The following is a 25397-nucleotide window of genomic DNA, read 5'->3' on the forward strand; positions in this document are numbered from 1 at the left end:
GTCCGTGTGTATACATGTATGTTTGCGAGAGAGAGAGAAAGAACTCGATGTTCTCAGAGCGGCTGATGCCGCCTCCTATAAAGTGGAGGTGATGTTGTGTTCCGCTCGTGGCTGGTATTCTGAGAAAAATCACTCATTTGGCTCCCGGGCACAGGAGGAAGAGGGGAGCGAATGTGATACAAGAGGGGAAACGTAGACACACTCGGACACAGAATAGACATTTAACACAATCTTGAACCAGGACTTGCAAGGGTAAAAAACGGGTTAGGGATTACATTTAGTTCATTTGTTGTATGAGAAACCAAAAAAAATTGCATTTCCTGTAGCATCTAGATTTAGACAAAGACTTCAATTGGATTTTCCGTGTGCAATTTGAAGTTCTGCTCAGGTCAAGGCTTAAAATACTGACAATTTACATGTTTTTGTGAGGTTATATAGAACCTTCGTGTTTAAAAAAACAAGAGATGAATGATTGACGGACAGAAAGAGAGATTTGATTTGATTCATATAATTCAATGTCTTTGTTAATTGTATTGATCTTTCCATGTATGCACAGATACAGGAATCAATTCATTCAGCTAAAACACACTGAACTCCAACTCAATTTATGAGTATTAAAGGTCTGGTGTGAGAGTAGTAAGTGACATTTACTGGTGAGTAAAACTACTCCAATACTACTCGTATTGTAGGAAACTACGGTGGCCTTGGCAAACCAAAAAGGACGTCATTCTTCTTTGTTTGTGTAGTTAAGATAAAGATGACGGCCAGTGTCAACAAAGCTCCTGCCAAACAGTTCATATACGAGGTTTATTCTTATGCTACAACCACGAGTACACACTTACGGGCAGTTTATTTGATCACATCTTCAAATACCCTCCTATATCCTAAGTCTAAAATCTTGCCTGATTTTGGATGTTTTTAATCCAATATGATGAAAAGAGAAAATGCCAGAGCAGTCGTGAGGGGAGATCGTGACAGAACAAACTATCAGCTCATATCAGGGACGGTGACAACTATTTGACCTTCGGAAGAACAAACCAACCATGCTCTCCACGGATTCTCGGCTTATTATACAGTATGTTATTACAGTGAATTGTAGATGGCTCTGCTAAATTTATGACCATGTCTCCATTCTGTTAAATACCGACTGTGACTTATTTACACTACTGTTCAAAAGCTTGGGGTCACCTATACAATTTTTGTTGTGTTTTCCATTAAAAGTCACACTTGTATTCGTCAAAAGAGTTGCAAAATGAATAGAAAATATAGTCAAGACATTGACAAACTGTTTTCAGTTGTGCTAACATAATCACACAAGGGTTTTCGAGGGTTTTCTAACCATCCAATAGCCTTCTAACGCGATTAGCAAAGACAATGTACCATTACAACACTGGAAATGGGCCTCTATACACCTATGTACATATTCCATTAAAAACCAGACGTTTGCAGCTAGAATTTAATTTCATTTAATGTTATATTCATTGAAAAAAGTGCTTTTCCTTCAAAAATAAGGACATTTCTAAGTGACCCCACACTTTTGAACCTGAGTGTACGTCAGATATCTTGTGTACAAATGTAGACCGATTGTACTAATTCTGGCATATTTTACATTGATGCTTTCTGAGAATCTCTAAATCAGGGGTCTCAAACTCAAATGACCTGGGGGCCGGCCTAGAGAACAAAAAGTGGGCATACACGCATACGTAATAATATTATTTATGATGAAAAATGAATGTATTAATATCAAAAACAGACATTTATTTTAAATTACATAAATAATAGTGTGGACAGCTGTAATTAAAATTCGTACCAGGAGCCGTTTCGGGTCACTGCCATTCGTGGCTCGGGCCCTAACAAGCGTATTTATACTGGGATAATTATGACCAAATGTCTTATTATTACTGTTATAAAAAACATATTCTGAGCTGTGTCTCAGTTACACACTGTGTTTAAAAGACGTTGAGGTCGTGGGCCATGTTTTCATTATAACATGATATTAAGTGGGGGGGCCCACATGTAATTGATTGGGGGGGGGACCGCCAGTTTGAGACCCCTGCTCTAAATAGTATTTGGAAGATTAAAAAAAAAAAAGAGTCACATGACAGTGGGATTGTTTACCTGAGTGGGTCGTGAGAATGCATCTCTATGGGGCGGGGAGTTCCTCCAGGCCCGCCCCGGGTGAGGGCGTCGATGAAGCCCCGAACCACCGCGCACCTGCGCGCAGTCCCAAACTCATCCAGCGTGTACCTGGAAGAAAAATGGGGGAAAAAAACAATCAACATCCAACCCTCAAGTGAAATGATGGCAGAATGTGTGCAACCACAATACAGACAGAGTTTTTTTTTTTTTTTTTTTCCCAAAAAGGAAAGAGTTTGAGGTTGTTTTGATTACTCGGCGGTGGCAAAACTCTGTGACAGACTAAACAGAAGATAGTGACGAATTAAGATTCTGCAGGTCTCCACTCCGCTCAGCCTAAACATCCACAGCCAATGCACGACCTTGGACACTTTCTGGGCACCGAGACAGGTGCATTTCCGAGAAAGCAGGCAACAGAAAACAGAAAACACGTATTATTACGTGTAAACGTGTGAGAATTCTCTGTTGGATTGTTTCGTTTTAAGGAGGTTTTTTTTTTTTATTAAAGTTCCAGGAAATGTCGGCGTCTGTGTTCAAAGCGCTGCTTTCCTGCACTACAAAATAAGATTAGCTGCAAAGATACGGCCATTTGATGCTTTTAAAAACATTTTATCCTGTCTTTGAATACTGATTTTTTCTGTTTGAGGCAGAGTATTAGTACACTTACAGATTTTAAAGTGGAAGTGGTCCATAGCGGTGAATACGTCATATTCCCAGAAAGTGAATTAAGTGTTAAATGAGCATTTAAATACCGAAAGCAGCTTGACTTCTACCTAAATGACTGTTTTTATTGTTATTGGCTTGCTTTTTACCCGCGCTAAGCAGGTGTGACACATAGTTCTGATCAAAATAAACCAGTGAATGAGAAACATCCAAGTAACACTTTATAAAACACATAGGGCCTGATTTACTAAGATTCCAAATAGAGAGCTCTAAATTGCTTGCGCGAGCAGAAAGACTGCGCCCGCTACTGGGTTACGTTTTGCGGGTGAACTACTAAGATTGCGGCCGCAATTGACTACAGGCGCAGAAGTGGTTAAGACCGCCCTATTTAAATGAGGATTTTGCGCGAGTCAAGAGTTGTCCACATGGAGAAAGAGCAGACTCAACGGAAGCGCTGAATTAAATTTGAAGCCACTGAACAGAAAGGGACGTTCTGCGATGAGCAGATAACTGGGATCGAGGGATATATGACATATTGTTCCCCGGGTCCATAGGACCTTTTTATATTATCATTATTATTATTATTATTATAATCCTGCGTCGGTATTTTGGACAGCTCCATCATTACCTGACGTAAAAAAAGAAGGTGCTGCGCTCTCCTCCTGACTCACCTGCAGCTCACTGACAGCTGCCAGGGAGCGAGTTCTGCTGTTTCTATGGATCTAATGGATGAGTGACTTTCTTGTCAATAAGTAAATAAATAAATAATGCGGATCATCAGAACGGCTTTTTAGTCCCAGTCCGTCCCTGGTTCCATCTGTGTTAATTCAGTCAGGCTGAGTTTCCATTACGCGTGCCAACAGTCTATGATCTGACGTCAGAGGCGACGGGACAATCGATATAGATGATATATATATAGCTGATTCAGATAGTTACATTAAATAGTGATTGTTGTGATTATTTATTGCATTTAAATGTGCCTGGAACTGGAAGGGTTAGGGTTAGGGTAACCTGCCTGTGAGGTTTTGGTGACGTGTGCGCACTGTGCCGCCTGCGCTTCGCCGTGTAGACCAGGTTAGAGCTGGACCCGTTAAGGTAAAGCGGGGTTCCCCCGTTCCTCCGGTCTTAACCGGGGAACATAGGTACGACTCCTCCTTGAACCACAAGCTGCAGACAAAGGTAAGCCCATACCAGTACAAACACGCATTTCTCCTCTGGATATCTATGTTTAATTTATTCAGATATACCAAATAAGAAATGAATGTGCGTCATCTGTGAACGCGTAGTTGAACATGCTCTGGAAACGCGTAATTTTCTGATTTACAAATATATATAACTATAAATAACCGCAGCCATGTGCGCGCCGCGCACTGCTGTGCCAGTTAAGACCTGCCTTTCAAACGTGCTAAATATAGACGCAAAAATAAACACCGCAATCAGTTTCAGGTTTTGATAAATCACTTTGCGCGTGCTAAAATAACATATTTACATTTTCTCCTCCCATCACACGCAAAATAGCGTGTAAACGCCCCATATTGCATATGCATTAAGGCAAGAACGCTAATTGGGTTGCGGGTGCTATTTTGCACGTCTGAGGGATGCGCTCCTCGTTGCGCCCTGTTAGTAGATCAGCATCAACGCTAATCTGCGTGTGCAATCCAGTTTGCACACGTTTTTGCACGCGCAAAGCTTTAGTAAATCAGGCCCTTAGTATTATATCCAATAAAACAAAGTCATGATTGATTTCAGTCCATTGTTGGAACTCTGAATATATTTGCATGAATTAATGCAAAAATACCCACTTCAAAGTTGTACTCATTCGACAGTATTTGCAGGAAGTTTGTTCATGAAGGATTTTGACAAAGAATATTTTTGGGGGAATCTGTAATTTCTGTCGTTCGCACAGTAGCGGTGACGTCTCTCCAGTCGCTTTAGGGCTTTTTGTGCGATTGTTTTTTTTCCTCCCCAATCAAGAACCTCTTTGTTTCTCTTGTTTGAGAAGAACAGCTGCGAGTGGCCACTGAAACCCACAGCTTAAAAAACAGCCACTTGTGAAAAGTAGCACCTGTAGTGATTTATTTTTACAGTCTCCGTTTCTAGAGGTAGCGAAGAAGTAGAAGAAAAAAAAAATCCTGAATCCTACATATATTATTACTGCAGTAGAGATAAAGCTAAATAAAGGCACAGGTCATACGGTCATTCTGTTTGCATGAGTGTGTTTCTAAGTTACTTGTAAAGGACAGGTCGGTCCTGTAAGGCGCCCATGGCTTGACTCAGCACAGGGCTGATATCACAACTCTCCTGCGTCAGTCCTCTGCATTCATCTGTGTGGAGAGAAAGACAACAAGGAGGACATAGAATTAAATCCCTGTGATGGAAGTGATGGAAAATTTGAATTTGATTTGATGAAACAAAACATTTAGTTTTAAATCAATGCATGAATTCAGCAACATCCTCATACATAATGACCTAGATGCTTAAGAGGAGACCAAAGTCTGTGTTTTTACAGAATATGAATGTAAACACACGGGTATAAAACTTCCTGTTAAAAAGACGTGATGCAACATTCACCTGCTTTGGTACAATCTAAAGCGTGTATTTGTTTCTATGTCTGCTGGAGGAGCTGAATACACACTAACACACACACACTGACCTACAGTACATGTTTAAGCTGGGACCAAATTCAACGATTGATGCTGTTTCATAAACGCTCCTGTATAAAACGCTAAGCTAGAAGCTAGCTGATAGACAGACAGACAGACAGACAGACAGACAGACAGACAGACAGACAGACAGACAGACAGACAGACAGACAGATAGATAGATAGATAGATAGATAGATAGATAGATAGATAGATAGATAGATAGATAGATAGATAGATAGATAGATAGCAATTTGTTTAGTTGGCTTTTAGCTTACTTTAAGCTAGTTGATAGATAGATAGATAGATAGATAGATAGATAGATAGATAGATAGATAGATAGATAGATAGATAGATAGATAGATAGATAGATAGATAGATAGATAGATAGATAGATAGATAGCAATTGTTTCAGCTAGCTTTTAGTTTACTTTAAGCTTGCTGATTTATAGATAGATAGATAGATAGATAGATAGATAGATAGATAGATAGATAGATAGATAGATAGATAGATAGATAGATAGATAGATAGATAGATAGATAGATAGATAGATAGATAGATAGATAGATAGATAGATAGATAGATAGATAGATGTTTATTTGAAATAATCTTTCTATCTAAACTGTGAGCAAAAAAACAGGAACATTGTTGCTTCTATACTTGTACATGTTTGTGAAAACAAGAGGTTTATAACGGGAGAGTCTATGAAACAGCAACAATCATTGAATTTGGTCCAGAGCTGGTTTAGCTACAAGTCCTGCTCTCGGTCTCCCTCTTTCTCCATCAGTGGTACTGCAGCCTCACCATTTCTTCTATCTGTCTCTCTTTAGGGAATTTCAAAACAAAGTGGCAGAGCTTTTCTGTGTGTTCTTGCATCAAAATACGACACAAAAACATCGAAGCTCGCAAGCAAAACAAACGCAGAAGTGAAGGACCGGGTTCAGTTACTAAAGAGTGAACAGGTAAAGCGTTGCTGTGGGTTTTTATATAATTACTGTGTTTGAGGAAGAATTGTGTCGACTATGGCTCAGATTGAGATTTTGAAAGAAAATTTAAAGACACAAAAAAAAGAAAACAGAATTCTGAGGGGAAACAAGTGACTCAGAATTCTGACTTATCCCAGAATTCAGGCTGTTTTTTTTGTTTTTTTATATGTTTATTTTGTTTCCATTTTGTTTCCATGTGGCCTTCATGTGTGAAGAGGGGAATCCCTAAAGCTTTTAGGAGGGACTTTAATGTCTACAGGAGTCTCATCCATCTAAAGTGACATAACTGGTGACTTTGAAGCCACTGCGCGGGCATCGTATGTTGTTGCCAAATTTCGCTAACTATGGCAACTGTGTCGACGAGACATAAATCAAAGAACCAAGAACCATTTCCCAATCATAGTTTCCAATACGCTGCAACAAAAGAACTCACTTAGTTTGCGTGTGATTCATATACAAAAGAAACAATCAACAGACAGTGGCAAATCTTCCAAGGCTGTGGAAAAAATGGGTCAACACTCTCCAGCCTTGTTGGACCAAAGCAGGTCCTCCTCAAACAATGTGCAGTAAAGTAATATTCTATTTTAAATCTACTTATCCCCTGACAAAAATAGACTTTTCGCAAGATGGAAGGACTTTTAAAACATGCAAACTTCATTCTACCAACCTTTTGAATTTACCAAAATTATGACCTTTAATCGTTTGGTGAATTTACACCACAACAAATACGTTATAAGTTATGTAGAGACGACTTATAATTTAGTCGATTCGATGTGTTTTGTTATTCTCTAATTACACAAATGAGGTTATAAATCGTGTATTTCCATTTTAAATTTTCAATGACAAAAAAAAAACACTGCGAAAAACGTTGGGTTTCTTACGACAGTGCTTTGAATAAAACCTCAGTCAGAGGTTGTGAGTCACATGTATTCTCAAATGACCCGTAGACGTGCTATTATTGGATATTTACTGTCACTTGAAAGAGTGACTGCACTTGTTATTTGCTATAGCCAATTAAAAAATAAAACCAGCTTGCAACAAATCACCCACAAAAAAAAAGTCTTTTGAGGACAAATGTAAGTAAAAGAGTGGATTTATCATGTTTGAAAACACAACACCCAGGCTGAGCATGGAGACCTTGTGAAAGAGGGTCACAGTAAGTCAGTTTTATCCCTCCGTGTATATGTGGCATTAACTCTGTGTATTGTACTCACTCTGGGCCCAGCGGTAGAGCTGCTCATACGATGTCTCCTGTAACACAGCCATCTGTTCCATGATCTCTAACCTGGAGCCAACACACACACACACAACAAACCAAACCCAAGTCCTCACATTAAAGACTCAAGACCTGCTCAAATTAACCTAAATAAATGCTATGTGTATTTCACAAATCATCTAGCCGTGCCAGTGCAGTTGGAGCACAGACAGACGACAGACGAGAATCTTACCCTGCAGTCTGTTGGTTGGTTCGCAGCAGGATTTTCACGTCCTCGTGGATGTGTTTCACTCGGTTCAGAGCTTTGAAGAACTCCTGAAAAAAAGCAAGACCACACACATAATTTATAATGTTCAATTTATACAAGACAAATGATCAGCCTTATTTACTGTTGCTGTATGAGTGTGTGTGTGGGGGGGGGCTCTGTTTTTATGTAAAAATTAAAATTAAAACAGTTTGAATTCTGAGATTAAAGACATAATTCTGAGATTAAAGTCAGAATTTTAGGAAGAGAGTGAAGTCAGAATGTTGAGGTTAATGTCAGAATTTTGAGATTGAAGTCAGAATTTTGAGATTAAAGTCAGAATTTTGAGATTAGAAATTAAAGTCAGAATTCTGAGACTGGAGATTACAATCAGAGTTCTGAGAAAAAATTCAGAATTCTGAGATTGGAGATTAGACTCAGAGTTCTGAGAAAAAAGTCAGAATTCTGAGAAGAGATTCAAGTCCGAATTCTGAGATTAAAGTCAGAATTTTGAGATTCAAGTCAGAATTCTGAGATTAGAGTCAGAGTTCTGAGAAAAAGTCAGAATTCTGAGAAGAGTTTCAAGTCAGAATTCTGAGATTAGAGATTAAAGTCAGAATTCAAGATTAGAGATTTAAGTCAGAATTCTGAGATTAGAGATTAAAGTCAGAATTCTAGATTAGAGATTCAAGTCAGAATTCTAAGAAAAATAATCTTCCATAGCATTACTTTTAATAAAATCTGTATATATGCAGGTTAAAGTAATTTTTTCTAGTGTCAGCAAGGATCAAAAAGAAAACTACTGACACATTATAATCTTGATATATAGTTATATGATATGGAAATGTATGTTTTCATATACATATGTACACGTGTTTTTTATTTCATCATTTTACTATGATTAGGAGTAGGGCTGAAGGATTTGTAGATGATATGTATTTGCAAATGTTCTTCTTCTACTTTGGTTGAATATTCAAGCTGTCATCGATTTACAATGTTCCAATAAAACTTTAATTTGAATGCAAGAATGCGAACTTAGAAAAGAACAGTACAGTCTAACCCCCTGGGTTCAGTAGTTAATAGCGCTGTAAAAAAATCTACTGTAATAAAACACAGACAGACAGGAAAAAACTCAGGAATATACATTTGTTTCAGTGATAAAATCAAATGAAAGGATTCATGTCCTTCAGTGGCGACATAACTGATAATCTCATGCATGTGTTTTCAGAAGAAACTGACAGCAGGATTCTTTTTCGCTGAAACCAAAAGGCCACTTAGTGATAGCAGCGATAACAAAACATGTCAGGTTTCCTTACAGCAGTTAAATCGTGTGTGACTTAGAGCTAATAATGTAATATTTTTGACAGAGTTACCTCGGTAACGGGAGCATCCCGGGATCCTCGCAGTGTGGCCATCTCCTCGTGAGATAACTGGAACTTGGCAAGAAAAGCCTGAGCAACCTGAGCTCTCACCTCCAGGCGGTGACTGAGGGGAACAGAGAAACACGTCGTTGTCATTTTTGCTCCACATCGTTCCTCTTTTATTATCTTTTGTTTCATGATAAAATGCATTGTTTTCTCCCTGAAATATGTGCCGTCTCAATGATTTGTGCCTCTTCGGGGGCCCTAATGGACTTTATTGTCACAAGTCTTTACATTTTCTTTTCCTTCATCCCTCAGTTTTAGATCACTGTCTCGTTATTCCCTTGTCTTTTCCCACCCAACTGTGCAAATAAAATCAACTGTCAGTATCGAGAAATGGAATAAAATGATGTGCTCTTGTTCAAACGGCTGCACAGCGGTGCGGCGAGGGTTCGTATCCCTTTCTGTGTGAAGTTCGAATGGTTCCACAGACCGAAAAACACATATGATATTATAATAAGCAAGACTCAGGCTGAATCTGTCGCTTTTCTTTATAAAACAACAGATTTATTGAATTAAAAACTACCTTTGGGGAAACACTCATAAAACTAGCTTAGATCCAGTAATTAAACCTCAGAAAAAAGCAATTATTATTCTCTAATCTATTATTAGAGAATAATAAATAAAGCTGGATAACTGGAATCCACTAATCAGGTTTTCATAGGTTCAAATTAAAACACAAGAGATGATTTTTTTGAGTGGTGAATAAAACTCTTCCTCTTCGTATTCAGACATTCTTTAAACTAAGGGAAGAAAATTGTAATTTTGACAAGGATTATTTACGTTTGAAACTACAGACGTGTCAGTTTAGGGGGTATAAAGCTATGGAATTAACCAAATGATGAACTTAAATTGTGTAATACTCTTTTGGGGTTCAACAAGAGTCTGAAATGCAAAATAATCAAGTATTTTTAGTGGTTTTTCCTTGTATTGTACAGGACGGGCACACATGCTTCAGCCTTTTCCTTTGTCGGTTATTGGCCTAACTGTGTTAAATGTTTACTTTTGCATGAATGTACCCCAAAAAATAAAGATATTCAAGCTGGAAAACCTGAAAACTTGAACAGAATACTTTAGTAATCGATGAATAATCCAGACTACAGCCGTAGGTGTGAATGTGAGCGTTAACGGTTGTTTATCTGTGTGTATGTTGTCTCTCCGATAGCCTGGTAAACATGTCCAGGGTGTACTTTGGCTCGTGCCAAATGTCAGCTGGCTGCAGCTCCTCTCGTGACCATCAAAGGATAAGCGGTATAGATAATGGATGGTTTCTTGTCCAACTTCAAAAAACAACACAAAAGCATGTTGTCAACAAGACGCACTGTCCGACACCGTACAGCAGATGGCAGTCACGCTCCTCACACGCCAGAGTGAACTGGGAGTGACTGACAACAACAGGGTGGGGACAGGGTTGAGTGAAGATATCATGTGAAGTACAGATAGAGAGAGAGAGAGGGGGAAACAAAGACAATACAGAGCCGGATACTGCGGCTTTTGTTGCTCTCAATAAAAGCTGAGTGATCTCTATCAGTGTCACTATTAATGTCACCACACAATTGTGGCCATGGCAACCGCCTCAGTCAGACAGGGAACTCTGTCATGGGATAGCAGCAACAACAGCGAGTCCTCCCCTCTGTCCCCATCGCTCCATGCGAACACCACCTCATCTATATTCCCTCATCCTCCTCCTCTACGTGAAGGCACGGCAGGATCAGTAAATCATCGGGTGTTGTTTTGGTTGCGAGGAGAAGAACCCCGACATTATCTGACCATTGTCTCTCACTCAGCCATTGCCGTTGCTTGGTCGGCTGAAAGTAAAGGGTTGTAAATCTGCCGAAGGGATTCTATGATTTAGTATTTCTCCGCACAACTCACTGAGCCTCTGACACACTCTCGGGACCTTGGGGAGTCTTTGCCTTTTTCGTTAAAGTAAAATTTTGTTGCAACACACACAAAAAAAAGAGGCTGCAGGGAGCCTGGCTGTACTGTACCTCAGCCCAGAGGGGTTTGGAATAGCATACCTTTTACAAAAGGTGACTGCATTTCATTTATAAGCAGCGACAATAATCTCCAACAGCAATACCGCTACGTAAAAATATGACAAGTCTGTCACAAATACATGAAACTTTTTATACCAATTATTCGCCAACGGTAAAATACAGTGGTGCAAATAGGTCAAGCAAAATCTATATTATACACTACCATTCAAAAGTTTGGGGTCACTTAGAAATGTCCTTACTATTCTAGCTGCAAACGTCTGGTTTTAATGGAATATTTGTACATAGGTGTATAGAGGCCCATTTCCAGTGTTCTAATGGTACATTGTGTTTACTAATTGTGTTATTGGATGACTAGAAAACCCTTGTGCAATGATGTTAGCACAGCTGAAAACGGTTTTGTCAGTTCTTAAATATTATTTTGAATAAAAATCATTATTTCTAATCTTGTCAATGTCTTGACTATATTTTCTATTCATTTTGCAACTCTTTTGATGAATAAAAGTGTGAGTTTTAAAGCTCCCATAGAACGGAAGTACCAATTTATGCTGTTTTTCTGGTGTGTATCTGCGCCATTACCTCGTTTATGAAGCCCTGGAGGTTCGAAACAAACAGTTCGGCTACTGCTGAGAACGCTGTGTTGTATTCTAATGTCGGGCTCAGCGTGATCTCTGAAAAAACCTGTTCTGGTTACGTAAACAGCATTTCTCCTCAACAGCAGATCCTCATGGTCCGGGCACTAGTCCGGGCACATCCGGTTGCGTACATTGAACCGCAGCAGAAGAAGAAGAACGTCCATTGTGGAGGTGTCTCACTTGCGACAGTGTCTTCTGACTCAGGGTCAAAGTCGTAAAAGGGACTGCGGCGGGGAGTCGTGAAGAAGCTATTTTTAAACACTGTTAAAACTAATGAGTAGCAATGCATCCACCACTCCAGAGGGGGGAGCTGCACTTCTGAGAGCTAGTGTGTTAATTACGTCACTTCCAGGTATTGGCCAATCACAACACAGTCTGTCTTCTGGGGGTGAGATTTCAGGCTGAAACAGACTGACTGACGAGAGCTTCAGTGAGGAGAGATTTCTATCGGCTCGTTTACAGCAAATACGAGGTTTTTGACCATAAAAACAAGTTAATGTATGTAAGTAGACCTCCATTACTCACATATATGTGCAACAGGACCACTCTATGTGAGCTTTATTGGAAAACACCAAGAAATTGTATAGGTGACCCCAAACGTTTGAACGGTAGTGTATCTTAAAACACTTCTGCAGACACCGGCTGTAGAATCTTGAATATTCAGGATGACTTATTGGAAAACCAGGAAGTGACCGCGCGTATGTTCAATTGACCGTGTTTAGTGAGGGCTGGCTTTTTTCCAACTTTGTTGTTTGATGGCTATCACGACGTCAAGGACAAAACAGAAACAAATGACTCGAGTACCCGTCATCGCCAAACCTTGTATGAATGTGAACAGATTACATATAAATCAAATCCCACAAACAAAGAAGGGAACACTGAAAATTCCCTCTCAATAGCAGGAAAACATCACGCTGTTGAGAGACAATGAATTAAAACAAGTGGCCATTCAGCTACCTGATGTGTCAACACTATTACAATGATATATTATTAACAAGCTTCACTAATGAGGCCATTAATTAAACTCAGGGATGCATGAATGGGAGAAACTACTTCCATTCGACAAAAGCATCTATTCATACCGGCATGAGAACGAATACAGAATCCTGTGAAGCTGGAGGGAGATGAGACACAGTTGTCTCGAGAAAGGAGATTTTATCACTAATATGCAAATCAATGCAGCAAAACTTTTTACAAAAGTCTCACCGGATCATTGGTTCAATGGAGTTCAAGTTGAGGAATTTCATCATTTAAGGCGGGGGGGGGGGGGGGACACATGCACAACACAGGACAAAAGGTCCCACGTACCAATTTGACGGGACATAAATTTGATTGGACACCCAAGGCTCCTAATGGGCTTAAACGCTTCATAAACCTTACCTTATCGGTAACATTTAACATAGCGTATCTTGGAATGTCATTCATGAAGGATTTAAAACTACAGACTCCGACAGCTGGTGGCCTAAAACGGAGCTGTGGTCACTGGGTTTATGAGACGAGTGGACTGCAGTGATTGCAATTTAAAGGAACCATATTATGCAAAATCAACTTTTTAAATCATTTTAATACTAGTGCTGGGTACGTTAACGCGGTCAACGTTAATGCACATGAACGCATGACGCATTTCCATGACGGCTGACCAGAAACGGATGCGTGTGACGTCATGTTTGCGTGGCACCCGATTGTTAAAATTAGTCTCTAAAGTAACGCTAAACTATAAAAACAGAGGCACACATACGCAGTAGACAGGTACGCTAGTTATTGGTGCGCTGCTCTTTTCGTTTAATAAACAGACCGCTCCAGTTCGACTGTAGGCGCGCTAGCGGCGCTAAAGGAGCTAACTGGTAAACAGTGCCTGGACTCTGGTTCCATGTCACGTAAGCATGACGTCACACATGTCTTTTTCCGGTCAGTCATCATGGAAACACGGTGTGCGTTAATGTGCGTTAACGTGCCCAGCACAATTTAATACTTATGTTTGGGACTGTTTTTGTGGTCCACCTCAGTCAAAGTACAGGAGATAGAACACTCGATGTTGACTTCCGCACTCATCGATGCGTCAAAATGAGACTGGTAGGAATTGTTGTCTCGTGGAGCTCCGCTTTGTCACTAAAAAACGTGATAGTGCAGGCGAGGGCAATAGTATCCGGAAGAGATGAAGTCTGCCAAGTGTTCCATTCTTGGCTGCACAGTGCAGCACAGAGTTCAACACAAACTTCCAGCCTCAGAGGATTTACATTTTATATATGACGCCAATGTGCCAGCTAGAGTCGGCAAATGATGGCTTTTCCAAATGCTAACTGCTGTTAGCTGCCGGAGCCTCAGTGACGCTGATGTAGTTTCCTGTGTCTCATTTGCATTTAAAGAGACAGGCACTCAAAAGAGAGAGTTCTGAACAGGGCTGTTTTGGCAGGGTGATTGAACTGCTGTGGTGCTTCGTCCTTGGGAGCTCGGTTAACTTGCAGAAATAGGGTATAATATGTCTACTTTTAGTGTTTGTGACTTTGTAAGAGAAACTTCTGAAATGATTTAAACCTCCCCGACGAGCTGCTACATCATTTACTCAGCATCCTGTGTCAGAAATATTGCTCCGCGGGTTTAATTTTGCAGCAGCAGTCATCCCCCAGTCTTGATATTGATTAATTTGTCCTTTAGTGGACATGTTGAACTTCAGACAGCCGGCAGAGAGAACACACTGAAACTCACATTGCAACCTTTCCAAAAGGTTTTTCATGCCTCGGCCAAGAATGACAGACGTGATCTTATAAGATGTAAATCACAACAAAGAGACAGGCCTGTGAAAAAGAAAAACACGTGAGGCGTGTTGGAGCTGTAGCAGCAGGGCAAAGGGAGAGCAAGGGAATGATAGAGGAGCATGAGTGTTGTCTCCAGCACTGTCGGGACATGACACATTCTTCTCCAGACTACAATTACTGAATACCAGAGAGAGGCAGCGCGCTCACATGAGCGCCGCAACGTCACAAAGTAAGAGACGAGCGTGAGGAGACACGGGGCAAGTGGTTGAAAGGAGAACGAACTCAATGATGAAAGCTTGTCTTGAAGAATGTCCAACGTGTGCAGAGTTACATAAGGGTTAGGGTTCATGTAATGTTGCACGTTCATTTTTGGTGTGAAAGAGTCTCAAAACACCTCAAGTGTACATTACATGATCAATTGCTGCTGTAAAAGGACGCTGATTCTAAAATCTGTAGTTGTCTGCTTGGGGCCTGTATACAAGAATGAGTGTAGGAGAATCTGGAAAACTTTTTATCCTTGGAGAACCAGCATTTTGGGAGGCCTAAAATGCTATTTTTAGAAAACAACAATACAGAACTTCGGGAAAACGATGTCAAAGTCCAATGTCTTGATCTCCATCATCGTCGTCGTCTTCTTCTTCTCGTGAGTTTGTAAACAACAACGCAAACTTTAGCCACGAGTTCTACATCTTCATCTCCATTTATGGTGTATCTCTGTGGCAGTGTTACAGCGCCACATACAGGCCTGGTTTGTGTACTACAGGGTTAAGAGTCAATCTGAAACAAAACCATCTTTTTATCTAAAAAGAAGAAAATAGTAGTGGGAAGGGTTCTGTTTACGTGTGTGTTTAAGAAAAAACGACCGCCAAGAAACAACAGTGAAGGATAGAAAAAGCAGGGATTGTTTGAATGAGGTGAATCTAAAACTGAAAGTGCTTTTCATTCACAGCTGACAGTTGAGTCACGGCTGATAAGAGTCAATCAGGAAGTGAACGCAAGTATCTGTCCAAATGTGTCTGTTTTGTTTTCCTTTTTAACTCGAGTGGAGTCAACCGTGATTTTCAAGCGTATCCATTTCAGAGCTCTAAATCTTGGAGGTTGTTTTGACAAGCAGGCGTTATCTAGAAGAGAATGTATGCGCTTTAAAACAAAATCCGAGCAGCCGCTATATAAATAATGGATGGATATTTCAGGTATGGAGAGTGAAGCCAATGCAGGTCTGGCCAAGACCTGTGGTCTCTTAAATGGACATAAGGGGGTGACTCTACTCAGTGAAGACAATTGAACCCTAACCCAAGTCTATGAGGAAATTAAACCACTTTTACTTGATTCATAACACTTCAATCTTCTTTAGTTCTTCTCCAATACAGCATAATGTCAACTGGTCCTATTAAACCTATCATTTGACTCGGGCTGCAACGATTACGAATACAAAAATTTGCCGACGATAAAATGTAAGCATCGACGCGTCGTGTTATTGTAGCTGTAAATCACACACCGGTCGCTTCATGCTCAGCTGTAACTGCAGTGTAAACAAACACACACTCGCGCTAACAGAACTAGCTACAGGAAGTGCTGGGGGCAGTATTGCTTGTTGTTTACATTCCGCAAGGAAGCAGAGAAGAAGAACGCACAAATTATGACGGAAACAGACAAAGAGTCTCGAAAAACTCTAACCATAGGTTTCCAAAGTTAGGGAACATTTCACTGAAAATATACCAGGGAAACACGTTAATTGCTCATTCCATGGTAGCACTACTGCGATGCACGAACACCTTAAACACCGACGCCCCAGAGCCACTGAATCAACAACGTACCGCAGAGAAGTGAGTTCACAAATAACGTTGATACCTCGTTGATATTTTTAAATCGCATGCTCATTTATTCATTAACCATCAGCCTATGATGGAAGTTAGGGCTGTAACGATATGCGTATCGAAATCGCGATACTCAGAGCCACGAACCTGTCTCGTGGCGTGAGATTAATAGCGTTAATCTCTTCTTTACTGATGTTCCCGCTACCGGGGGCAGTGTCAGACGCAGCGACAAAAGAGTCATAAAACCATGTCTAACTTTAACAAACACAGACATGCTGCATACCCACAGAAAGGTCAGAAACTCAGCTAAAAGCTCATATAAACCACTCGGAAAATCATGGAAGAAGCTAGCTTAGTGAACGCTAGTTCACTTACGTTAATGCATACTTTACGGCTTTGACATACTTCATTTCAGCCACTGTCGATACGAGCGTTTATAATGAATTGTGAACATCTTTCACTTATCAACTGTGTGACTTGGAGTATATTAATTCAATATTTAAGTTGTAAGAAATTTGTGATAATTTGTTTTAGGTATTCAACTGTGATAAATGTTGTTTTATTAAAGCACACGCGTGAGTCCACTGTATGTAGGTTAAACAGAAATAGGTGCTAACGAAAATAATCGCGATTAGTCGACTATTCGAAAAAATAACAAAAGTAATCGTTAGTTGCACACCTATATTTGACACAAACAGTTTTACAGTACAGTCAATTTCTTGACTGATAATCACACAGGACGACAGAAAAGGACCAACAGCTCTGTCATGAAAGTCCCCCCTCTGCTTATAAGATGTAAACAATCCGAGTCAACCATCCATTAAAATCTATTAGAGGCCATTTCAAAGAGCCGGGTGAAAATTTGGCACTCGCAAACCCGTTATCCACACGCCGCTGATCACAGAGTGCGGCCGCAGCCAGTCACATCAGATGACAACAAAGGCAAACACACAGCCGTACCCCTCATTAACAGCCAGCCGAGTGCTAATAAGACTCAAGTGTTCATTTACATCGCTTGTCAACCTCGAAGGGTTTTTCGAGAGCTTTTGATTCGTTAATGACCTACACTGAAATCATACGGCGAACAATTCCTTTGACTGAAAGGTAGTTTGAATGAAACGCAGCGGGTTTTGTGTCTGATCATTCATCATATGCTACAGGAAATTACTGGGAGGGAATGTGTAGCTGCATGCCACACGCCAAAAGCAAGAAGTAAATCTTAGTTAAAAAACTTCTACTACATTACACTTTGGCATGCGGCCAAACGGGCCTATCGCTCACCGGAGGAACGAAACACGGCCAAGCTGCTCACGAGGGGTCAAAGGGACATGTGTTTCTGATTCGTCTGGACCTGTTCAGCGTGATAATAACATGTCACACGACTGCAGAGGTGACACGGTGTGGGGACGGACAGGTGGGTAGCGTTACGTTTCACTGTGGTACAACACACAACAACGCCTACTTAGCTCTCTCGATGACAACAGCGAACGCCCCGAACAAAAGAACAGCCAGAGGACAAACATCGATCGGCTCGCCCCTCTTCAGCTTCCTGCTTCTGCACAATGTGAGCAATCTGCTGCTCCTTTCAGTTTCATTAAAGTTGATAATGACACTACCGCTGGCAGGTGACATAGCAAACAGCACACGTCAGGTCTGCTCTGACGGGTAAATACTCATCAGGAGCATCTGCAGAGCGTTGAAATTGACTATTAGAGCTGCTCTATTAGTACAAACTCTGAGATTATGCTGCTATATAAGTGTCAAGAGGACTGTGACCTGAAATAGAACTAACTGAGAAGACAAGGGGTCAAGTTTTAAATAGTTTTTTTTACATTTTGGGAGCCAAAAAATGCTATTTTGACAAACAGAACCTTCGGAAAACAGTGATGTAATGGCCTGTCTTCTTTTCTTGTGTTTGTACACAGGGCTTTAGCCTTATGGTTAGAGCTGAAACAATTAATCGTCAACTATTTTGATAATCGATCATAAATATTTCTGACTGTTTTAGCTTCTTAAATGTGAATATTTTCTTAATTTCTTTGCTCCACATAACAAAGAAATCATTAAAAACTGAATCATTTTGGTTTGTGGACAAAACAAGACAATGGAAAACATCGTCGTTTCCAGGTTTGACAAACACTGATCAACGTTTTTTAACATTCTCTGACATTTTATGGACCAAGCGATTAATCAATTAATCAATTACGAAAATACTTGTGAGTTGCAGCTCTTTTCTGTGGCAGCATCACAGCGCCACATATGGGTCTGGCATATATACTACAGGGTTTAGAGCCATTTCTTGAAACAATGTCATATTTCGTGGGGCCATGGTAGCTCAGTGTTAAAGCAAGTCATCTTTCAACTGGAAGGTTGTGGGTTCGATTCCCAGTCTAGTGAATGGGAATACATTGCAGTGTATTCAGTGTAGCTTTGAGTGGTCATCAAGACTAGAAAAGTGCTGTATTATATTCACAGAAGACAGAAAAAGATTATCCTGGGAAAGTTCTGTTTGCGTGTTGATAAGGTGTGTCGGCTGGAGGACGTCTTAAGACAAACTTGCTAAAGACAAAGTCAAACCCCAGCATGCAGCCGCCGTCCCATCTGGCTGTGGGGTCAGTGCGATACTGCAAGTGAAAATGTCACACACACCGACAGCAAAGTCCCCATGGACCGATACGAAGAGACAAAGACGTGGCAGAGAGGACAGCGAGAAGGACGGTCATCCTTAGTCAAAGCTCTGACCACTTTTAAACAAGCCCCCGCACAAATCGACGTGACTTTTATTAATTCATCGCCTGCCAGTGTTCACCGATACGGTGTCTTTCACCGCTCTCCGATTCAAAACCTTTCAATCTCGCTGCAGCCTCCCCTCCCAAGTCACCCCTTTTGTTAGGGAGGTCCTGAAGCTGTGCCAGCAGAGCATGGAATTGCTGCGGTACATCACAGCTGTCAGCGGTGTCTTTTGCCAGAAATCTACATTATCTTTGTCCGTGTGGTTGCCTCCGTGTCCGCTCGCAAGGTCACTAAGCGCTCAGGTCACAGCCGCCACAAACGCTAATAATGAGCCCCACCCCGCAGCTATCAGCGAACCGGGGTGGGTGTTTCATTTTATTTTTTTTTCCACTTCCCTGTCAACACTCTGCCAGCCAAAGTCACAGACTGATGACACCGAGATTAATTTTAGTGACAAGCTGTCAAACAAAAAAAGGAAGGGGGTAAAAAAAAAAACAACACATCATCCATCAGGATTTCAGGAGTCTTGAATTAGCGAGTACCCAAAATGCAGGGACACCCCCCCTCCCTCCTCCCCCCCCTCATGATTTTGTGTCATGGTGCTGTAGATCCGTTGAATCTGCATATCTCATGGCTCTTTAAAGTGTGTCGTCAGCAAATTTCAATGCACACTGAAGTGTAAAAACACACAGATGGGCTGTTCTCCTGTTGTAACAGTGTGGCCTCAGTGAGATCGTGGCAGTCGTGCAGTGTCAACAGGAACTACCTTGGCGAAGGACATCAAACACCACATGACGAATAAAACATTAGAGATGATTGCTGCCCTCCTGATACAAATAGACAAGTGCGAGAGAAATAATCATCAGTCGCATGAATCATTGATTATTCCTCATCAAAATTAAACAGCTCCTCCTTCCCTGCTCTAATTTTTTTTCCAACATCTGACACGGAGGAGAAGGCGGGGAGTAATTTCCATCTCTGTTTTAATTTGGCAGTTATACATTTGTATGTGGGTTATCAGTATGTTGTTTTTTAATTTAATGTATTGGCTCTAATGAAATGGATAAAATGTCCTCTGACAAACAAGGAAGTGATTACATGCTCAACCAGGCCTCACTTTCTGAACAGCGCCCGCATAATAAAAGCTTATCTTGTGCTTTGAGTAAAGTGATATTTGTCTTTGGAACTCGCCAGAAAAGACAAAGGGTGTAATTTCTCTGTGGAAATGAGACACTGACGGCAGGGAAATGACGGTGTCTGGCTTTGGACTGACGGAGATGCATATCAGCCACGTATTTACAGGCTTCCAAAATGACTTGTGGTTTTAGAACAGATAAGGGTAGGGTCATAAATTTGGACTTTCCGCTGATAATTCTGGTTTTGTATCTTCCGTACATTTTGAAAGGTTTAAATTGTTCTTGTTGAACAATTTGGTGACAATTTAGTTACAGCCACACAGAGAAAATGTGTCCGAGAAACTGCTGATTGTGAGGTTCCAGGCAGACGTTTACAAGTATTGGTTTGATTTAATCAAAGGAAGGAAAACCGTTGTGCATAATGGGGTACTGGGTTTGACTGCATAATGATAATAAAGGAGGCATTCAACATTTTGTATTACACAAACAGTTTCCCTACTATAGCCGATCTTTTTCACACATAAGGTTTTACTCACTTTTCTCCCTGCAGCTTGTTGGTTTTCACAATCAGATCTTGCGTTTGCTCCTTTGCAGCCTGTTGGAGAAAAGTTCGTTTTTTTAGGATGGTTTGCAAAATTTATACTTTAAAGAAACATTTAATTTATCATTTGCATGAAGTCATTAACATCATAAGCCTCGTTTCCACCAGGCATGGTGCAACCACTGAATGCGTGGGCCAGATATTCATAAATGACATAAGCTATTAATGTAATATGTGAAAGGTAGATAAATTGAACATCACACCAGCAAGACACAGTGTAGCGCGCCAATAAATTTTACAGAAGAAGAAGAACACAACACACAGTAAACAAAGAGAAACAATTGAGGACACACAGTACTTCCCGGGTTCTCTCTTCTTGGCTTTGGGTTGTTTATCACAAAAAGAATATAAGCTTCTTTTGAGAGAAGAAAAACAATTTTCCCTAACTCTGCAGGAGCCAGAACACTGTGCTCGGTACCCAAACACAAGGATGTCAAAGACAGTTTTCAAAGTTTATATGTGGAAATGCAAATAATTGTGTCATGTACCAAACATACTAATACTAGGACTACAGGAAAATATGACCTTCAGTTACTTTGATAAAATTGATAAAAAAAAGACATAAGAAGATTTTTACTGTACCTTTAATCTGTTTGTCATTTCCTCACAACATGTGCTCATGGCCTGGACGTCCTCATTAACGCCTTCAAGCTCCTGTAGAGAAGATGACATGTTAAAGCACCAGCGAGGAAAACCTTCAGATACATCTCTGTACATCACAAAAGCTCACAGCAATACTGTAATGACAGAATGTGGTACATTGGTCTAATGCTGCAAACAAACACTGAGAAGCTTCCTGCTTGAAACACAGGTTTTTCAATACAGTTCTCCAACAAAGTCTGGACCAACTACTAAAACCTACATTCCTGGCCATTTTAAATGCACGATGTAATTTCCTGCAATTAAATATGACATTTTAATATTTGTAAACTAGCCCCCTATTATTTGCCTGTAACCTAGGAGGTGAACAACATTTCATAGAGCCATTAGAAATACAACATAAACATATGACATTAAGAGGTAAAAATAGTATTTCCTGGAAATGCAGCACCTCACCTCTTTTACTTCTTTAAAAAGTCGCGCAAACTCCTCATTGATTGACAGGCTTCGTCTCTCGATGTCACCGCGGAGATTTCTCCTGGTGCGCAAACTGTTTTCAGTGAAGAAGACAGACAGAGCCTTCAGAGCCTCCAGCATCTCCTGAAAACACACACAGGACAATGTTTGAATTGAACAGGGATATTTTTACTATGTGTTATGACAATGTCAAATGTTTTTTATTTAGAGCTTGCTCCACACACCTATGTACACAGCACTTCTGATGTTTTTTCAGGTAGGTTAAACATTACAGTCGATCTACATGGACTGCTTTAGGAGCCTGCCAACATTTCTGACATGGCTTTCCAACACAAATGCTGGAAAGATGGATTAATTAATTGTGTCAATTTGTGGGTCAACCCTGTTATACAAGGAAAACTCAGTGTGAATTTTAATCAGTGTTATAGCAGGCGTTTCCAGACTAAGACACACTTGTAGAAACCTGTTTTGAAACCACCTCCATCTGTGGCTTGAATCAGATGTTATTTTTTACTGTCAAGAACATCAAAAAACAATCTGGATTAAAAAAAGAATCCCGTTTTTTTTTTGGCAGTAACCCTAAAACTGCCTTGTGTTCTTGTGAGTTTTTAATATAGGTCGCATTCGAATTAAATCTCTGTTAGCAGTGTAAACTGTGTGTTAGCAGTGGAAGCTGCTCTTGCTGATGCTAGAAATAGGACTAAACACCCGTGTACACGAAGTACATAATAATTGAATGTAGCAAAAAATGCTAAACACATACATATCTTAATATTTTGTTGACATTGTTTCTTAAATCATGTTTATTTCACTCTGAACGCAGTTAGCTCAGAGGTTAGCTAGCATGCTAGCCGGGTAGCTAAACCTTTTCCAGTTTTACCTTGTCATTGTCGAGCCTCGTCTCCAGGATTTTGTTCAGCTTCCTTGACAGCGGATTATTCGACTGAGACGGAGCATTCGGACTCTGAATGACAGGCGAGCTGTCAGCGGGAATTTCTACTTTAAGCTCAGCCATCGTTCACGAACACACAACACTTCCACGTCAACTGTCCTCGAAGAATGTTTTGGTCCGTCAGAAATCAACGTCCGGGCGATTAGCTGAGCAGGGAACGACACAAGGTTCCGCTGCATGACACGGAGAGAAGATGATTATTAATGTGTTTGCTTTTAAAGTAGAAATATTACAGTGGTTATTTAATAAACAGGCTGTGTGTATATCTCTGTGATTCATGTGTCATGCATTTTGTCTTTCTCAGTGCAATTAGATTACATTTTATATGCACACTATGTGTGTTTTACAGTGCAATTATCCTGCAAAATTATGGAGGACAAGGCCTGACATATACATACATAAACACAGGAATAAATAAATAAATGCATAAATAAATAAATTAATTAATTAATTAATGTCTTTACATTTAGTTCCACATTTCTGTGTTTATTTATTTCTGTATTTATTTATTCCTGTATTGATTTATTATTTTATTTATTTATTGATATGTCAGGTCTAGTCCTCCATACACAATAGTGCTACACTGTGCATTATGTAATAAGTAATCTCAGGATTAATGTTCATATAACAAACTGAACTCACCAACAACAACAGTACAGACAAAATATTTGCATTAAAAAAATACTTTGCAGACTGCAAATCATGTTTATGTTTTGAAATCATGTTTTGGCATGTGGCGCCACCTACTGCCATCTACCAATCATTGCAGTCAGTAGAGTCTCAGCTGCCGAGCAACCACGGGTTGCCAGTTACGTCAGAAAACGATTTTCCTGAATTTGAATGTAGTAAATGTTTTTGGCCACATTCTTACATATATAAAGTTAAACTTTGAACTGTTGATTATTTAAAATTTCACAATTTCTATCCAATTTAAAGGTATCATATGTAAGAATGTGGCCAAAAACGGTTACTACATTCAAATTCAAAATACCGAGGTCTTTAAGTTTCGTTTTCTCCGCCATTGTAGCTCAGAAGTAACTGGCAACCCGTGGTTGCTCGGCAGCTGAGGCTCTACTGACTGCAATGATTGGTAGACGGCGGTAGGTGGCGCCACATGCCGAAACAGGATTTCAAAACGTAAACATGATTTGCAGTCTGCAAAATATTTTTTTAATGCTAATATTTTGTCTGCACTGTTGTTGTTGGTGAGTTCAGTTTGTTATATGAACATTATTCCTGAGTCTCTGTGACATTAGGAGGATTTTACGGCCAGTTGCTTTAGATTTATTACATAATCCACCTTTAATAATAAGAAAAAAAAATATATATATATATTTATATAAAAAATACTGAAGATTAATCTGTTTTGTTGTTGTTGTTGTTGTCGTTGTTTTTTTTTTTCAAATCCTAATTTTTTATATGCCCCCGAGCCATAACAGAGTGTTGTTGTATTTGCAATTGTTAATAAAGTTTTTTGAAAAAAAATAATAATAATTGAGAAGAGGGAGAAAGAAGCAGCGAAGTCCAACCTCTGGGCGGGGACTGGTGTGATTGATGGACACCTCCTCCCTCTCCTCAGTCCCACGAGTGTTCCGTGGACCCCTCCCCTCTCTCTCTCTCTCTCTCTCTCTCTCTCTCTCTCTCTCTCTCTCTCTCTCTCTCTCTCTCTCTCTCTCCTCCTCCTCCTCTCCCTCTCTCTCTCAGCAGGAATGTGGACTCCTTCAGTTCACTCAGTGTGGGAAGCTCCGCGCGTCCCTTCACTGCCTCTCTCTCTCTGTGTGTGTCCGGGACTGAATGAATAATCATCGATCACCGCTTTGGTTCAACGTATCGATGATTGTCGGGATCAGCAGCGTCATCAGAGGCAGGAAGTGATTGATCTTTGATCGGATTATATTCTCACTGAAGGGTTTTATTTTCTTTTTGTGTGAAGGAGATTCTCGTGTGTTTGGGTTTCTGAGTCTGCGGAGGAGAAAAGTTTGCTGTGGAGTCCGCAGATGTTCACCTCATTCCGGGGCTCCTTCACCATGTAAGCCCCCCTCTTCTTTGCTCTGTTTATGTGATTAACATTCCGACAGTGAATCACTGCGATGAAACAGCGTCTTTCAATTATAGGACGTTTATTCTGCTTTAATTGGACTTCATTTAGTCCGACTACATTAGTCGCACTGGGCTGTATTGTCTGTAATAGTTTTTTTTTTTTTTTTTTTAGGATATTGTGACCTCATTTTAAAGTTTATATCCCAGATTTTCACACTCCTTCAAAATAAAACTGCACTGTAGCCTTTATAAGGGTGCTATAATGTTTATTATTATTAGTTGTACACTTGAGTTAAACTTTATAATACTGCAACACTATGATAATAATCTTGCAATAAAGAGAT

The 25397-nt window shown here is 40.2% G+C and overlaps 1 protein-coding gene across 1 annotated transcript in view; it reads right to left on the reverse strand.

Annotated features, from left to right (window-relative positions):
• The window catches only part of cog6 (component of oligomeric golgi complex 6), a 37675-nt gene extending 14578 nt beyond the window's left edge, over positions 1 to 23097 (reverse strand). The window contains exons 1-9 of the mRNA XM_083886599.1: positions 22942 to 23097; positions 22041 to 22184; positions 21567 to 21638; positions 20920 to 20978; positions 9262 to 9373; positions 7877 to 7959; positions 7643 to 7713; positions 5030 to 5123; positions 2119 to 2247 (exon numbers count right to left, since the gene is read on the reverse strand). Coding sequence (XP_083742725.1) covers positions 2119 to 2247; positions 5030 to 5123; positions 7643 to 7713; positions 7877 to 7959; positions 9262 to 9373; positions 20920 to 20978; positions 21567 to 21638; positions 22041 to 22184; positions 22942 to 23076 — 899 coding nt within the window. The 5' untranslated portion in view covers positions 23077 to 23097. The remainder of the gene's footprint in view (positions 1 to 2118; positions 2248 to 5029; positions 5124 to 7642; positions 7714 to 7876; positions 7960 to 9261; positions 9374 to 20919; positions 20979 to 21566; positions 21639 to 22040; positions 22185 to 22941) is intronic.
• Between the last annotated feature and the right edge of the window lie 2300 nt (positions 23098 to 25397).

This window comes from Microchirus variegatus (genome assembly GCF_963457635.1).
Source record: "Microchirus variegatus genome assembly, chromosome: 3".
NCBI lineage: Eukaryota > Metazoa > Chordata > Actinopteri > Pleuronectiformes > Soleidae > Microchirus > Microchirus variegatus.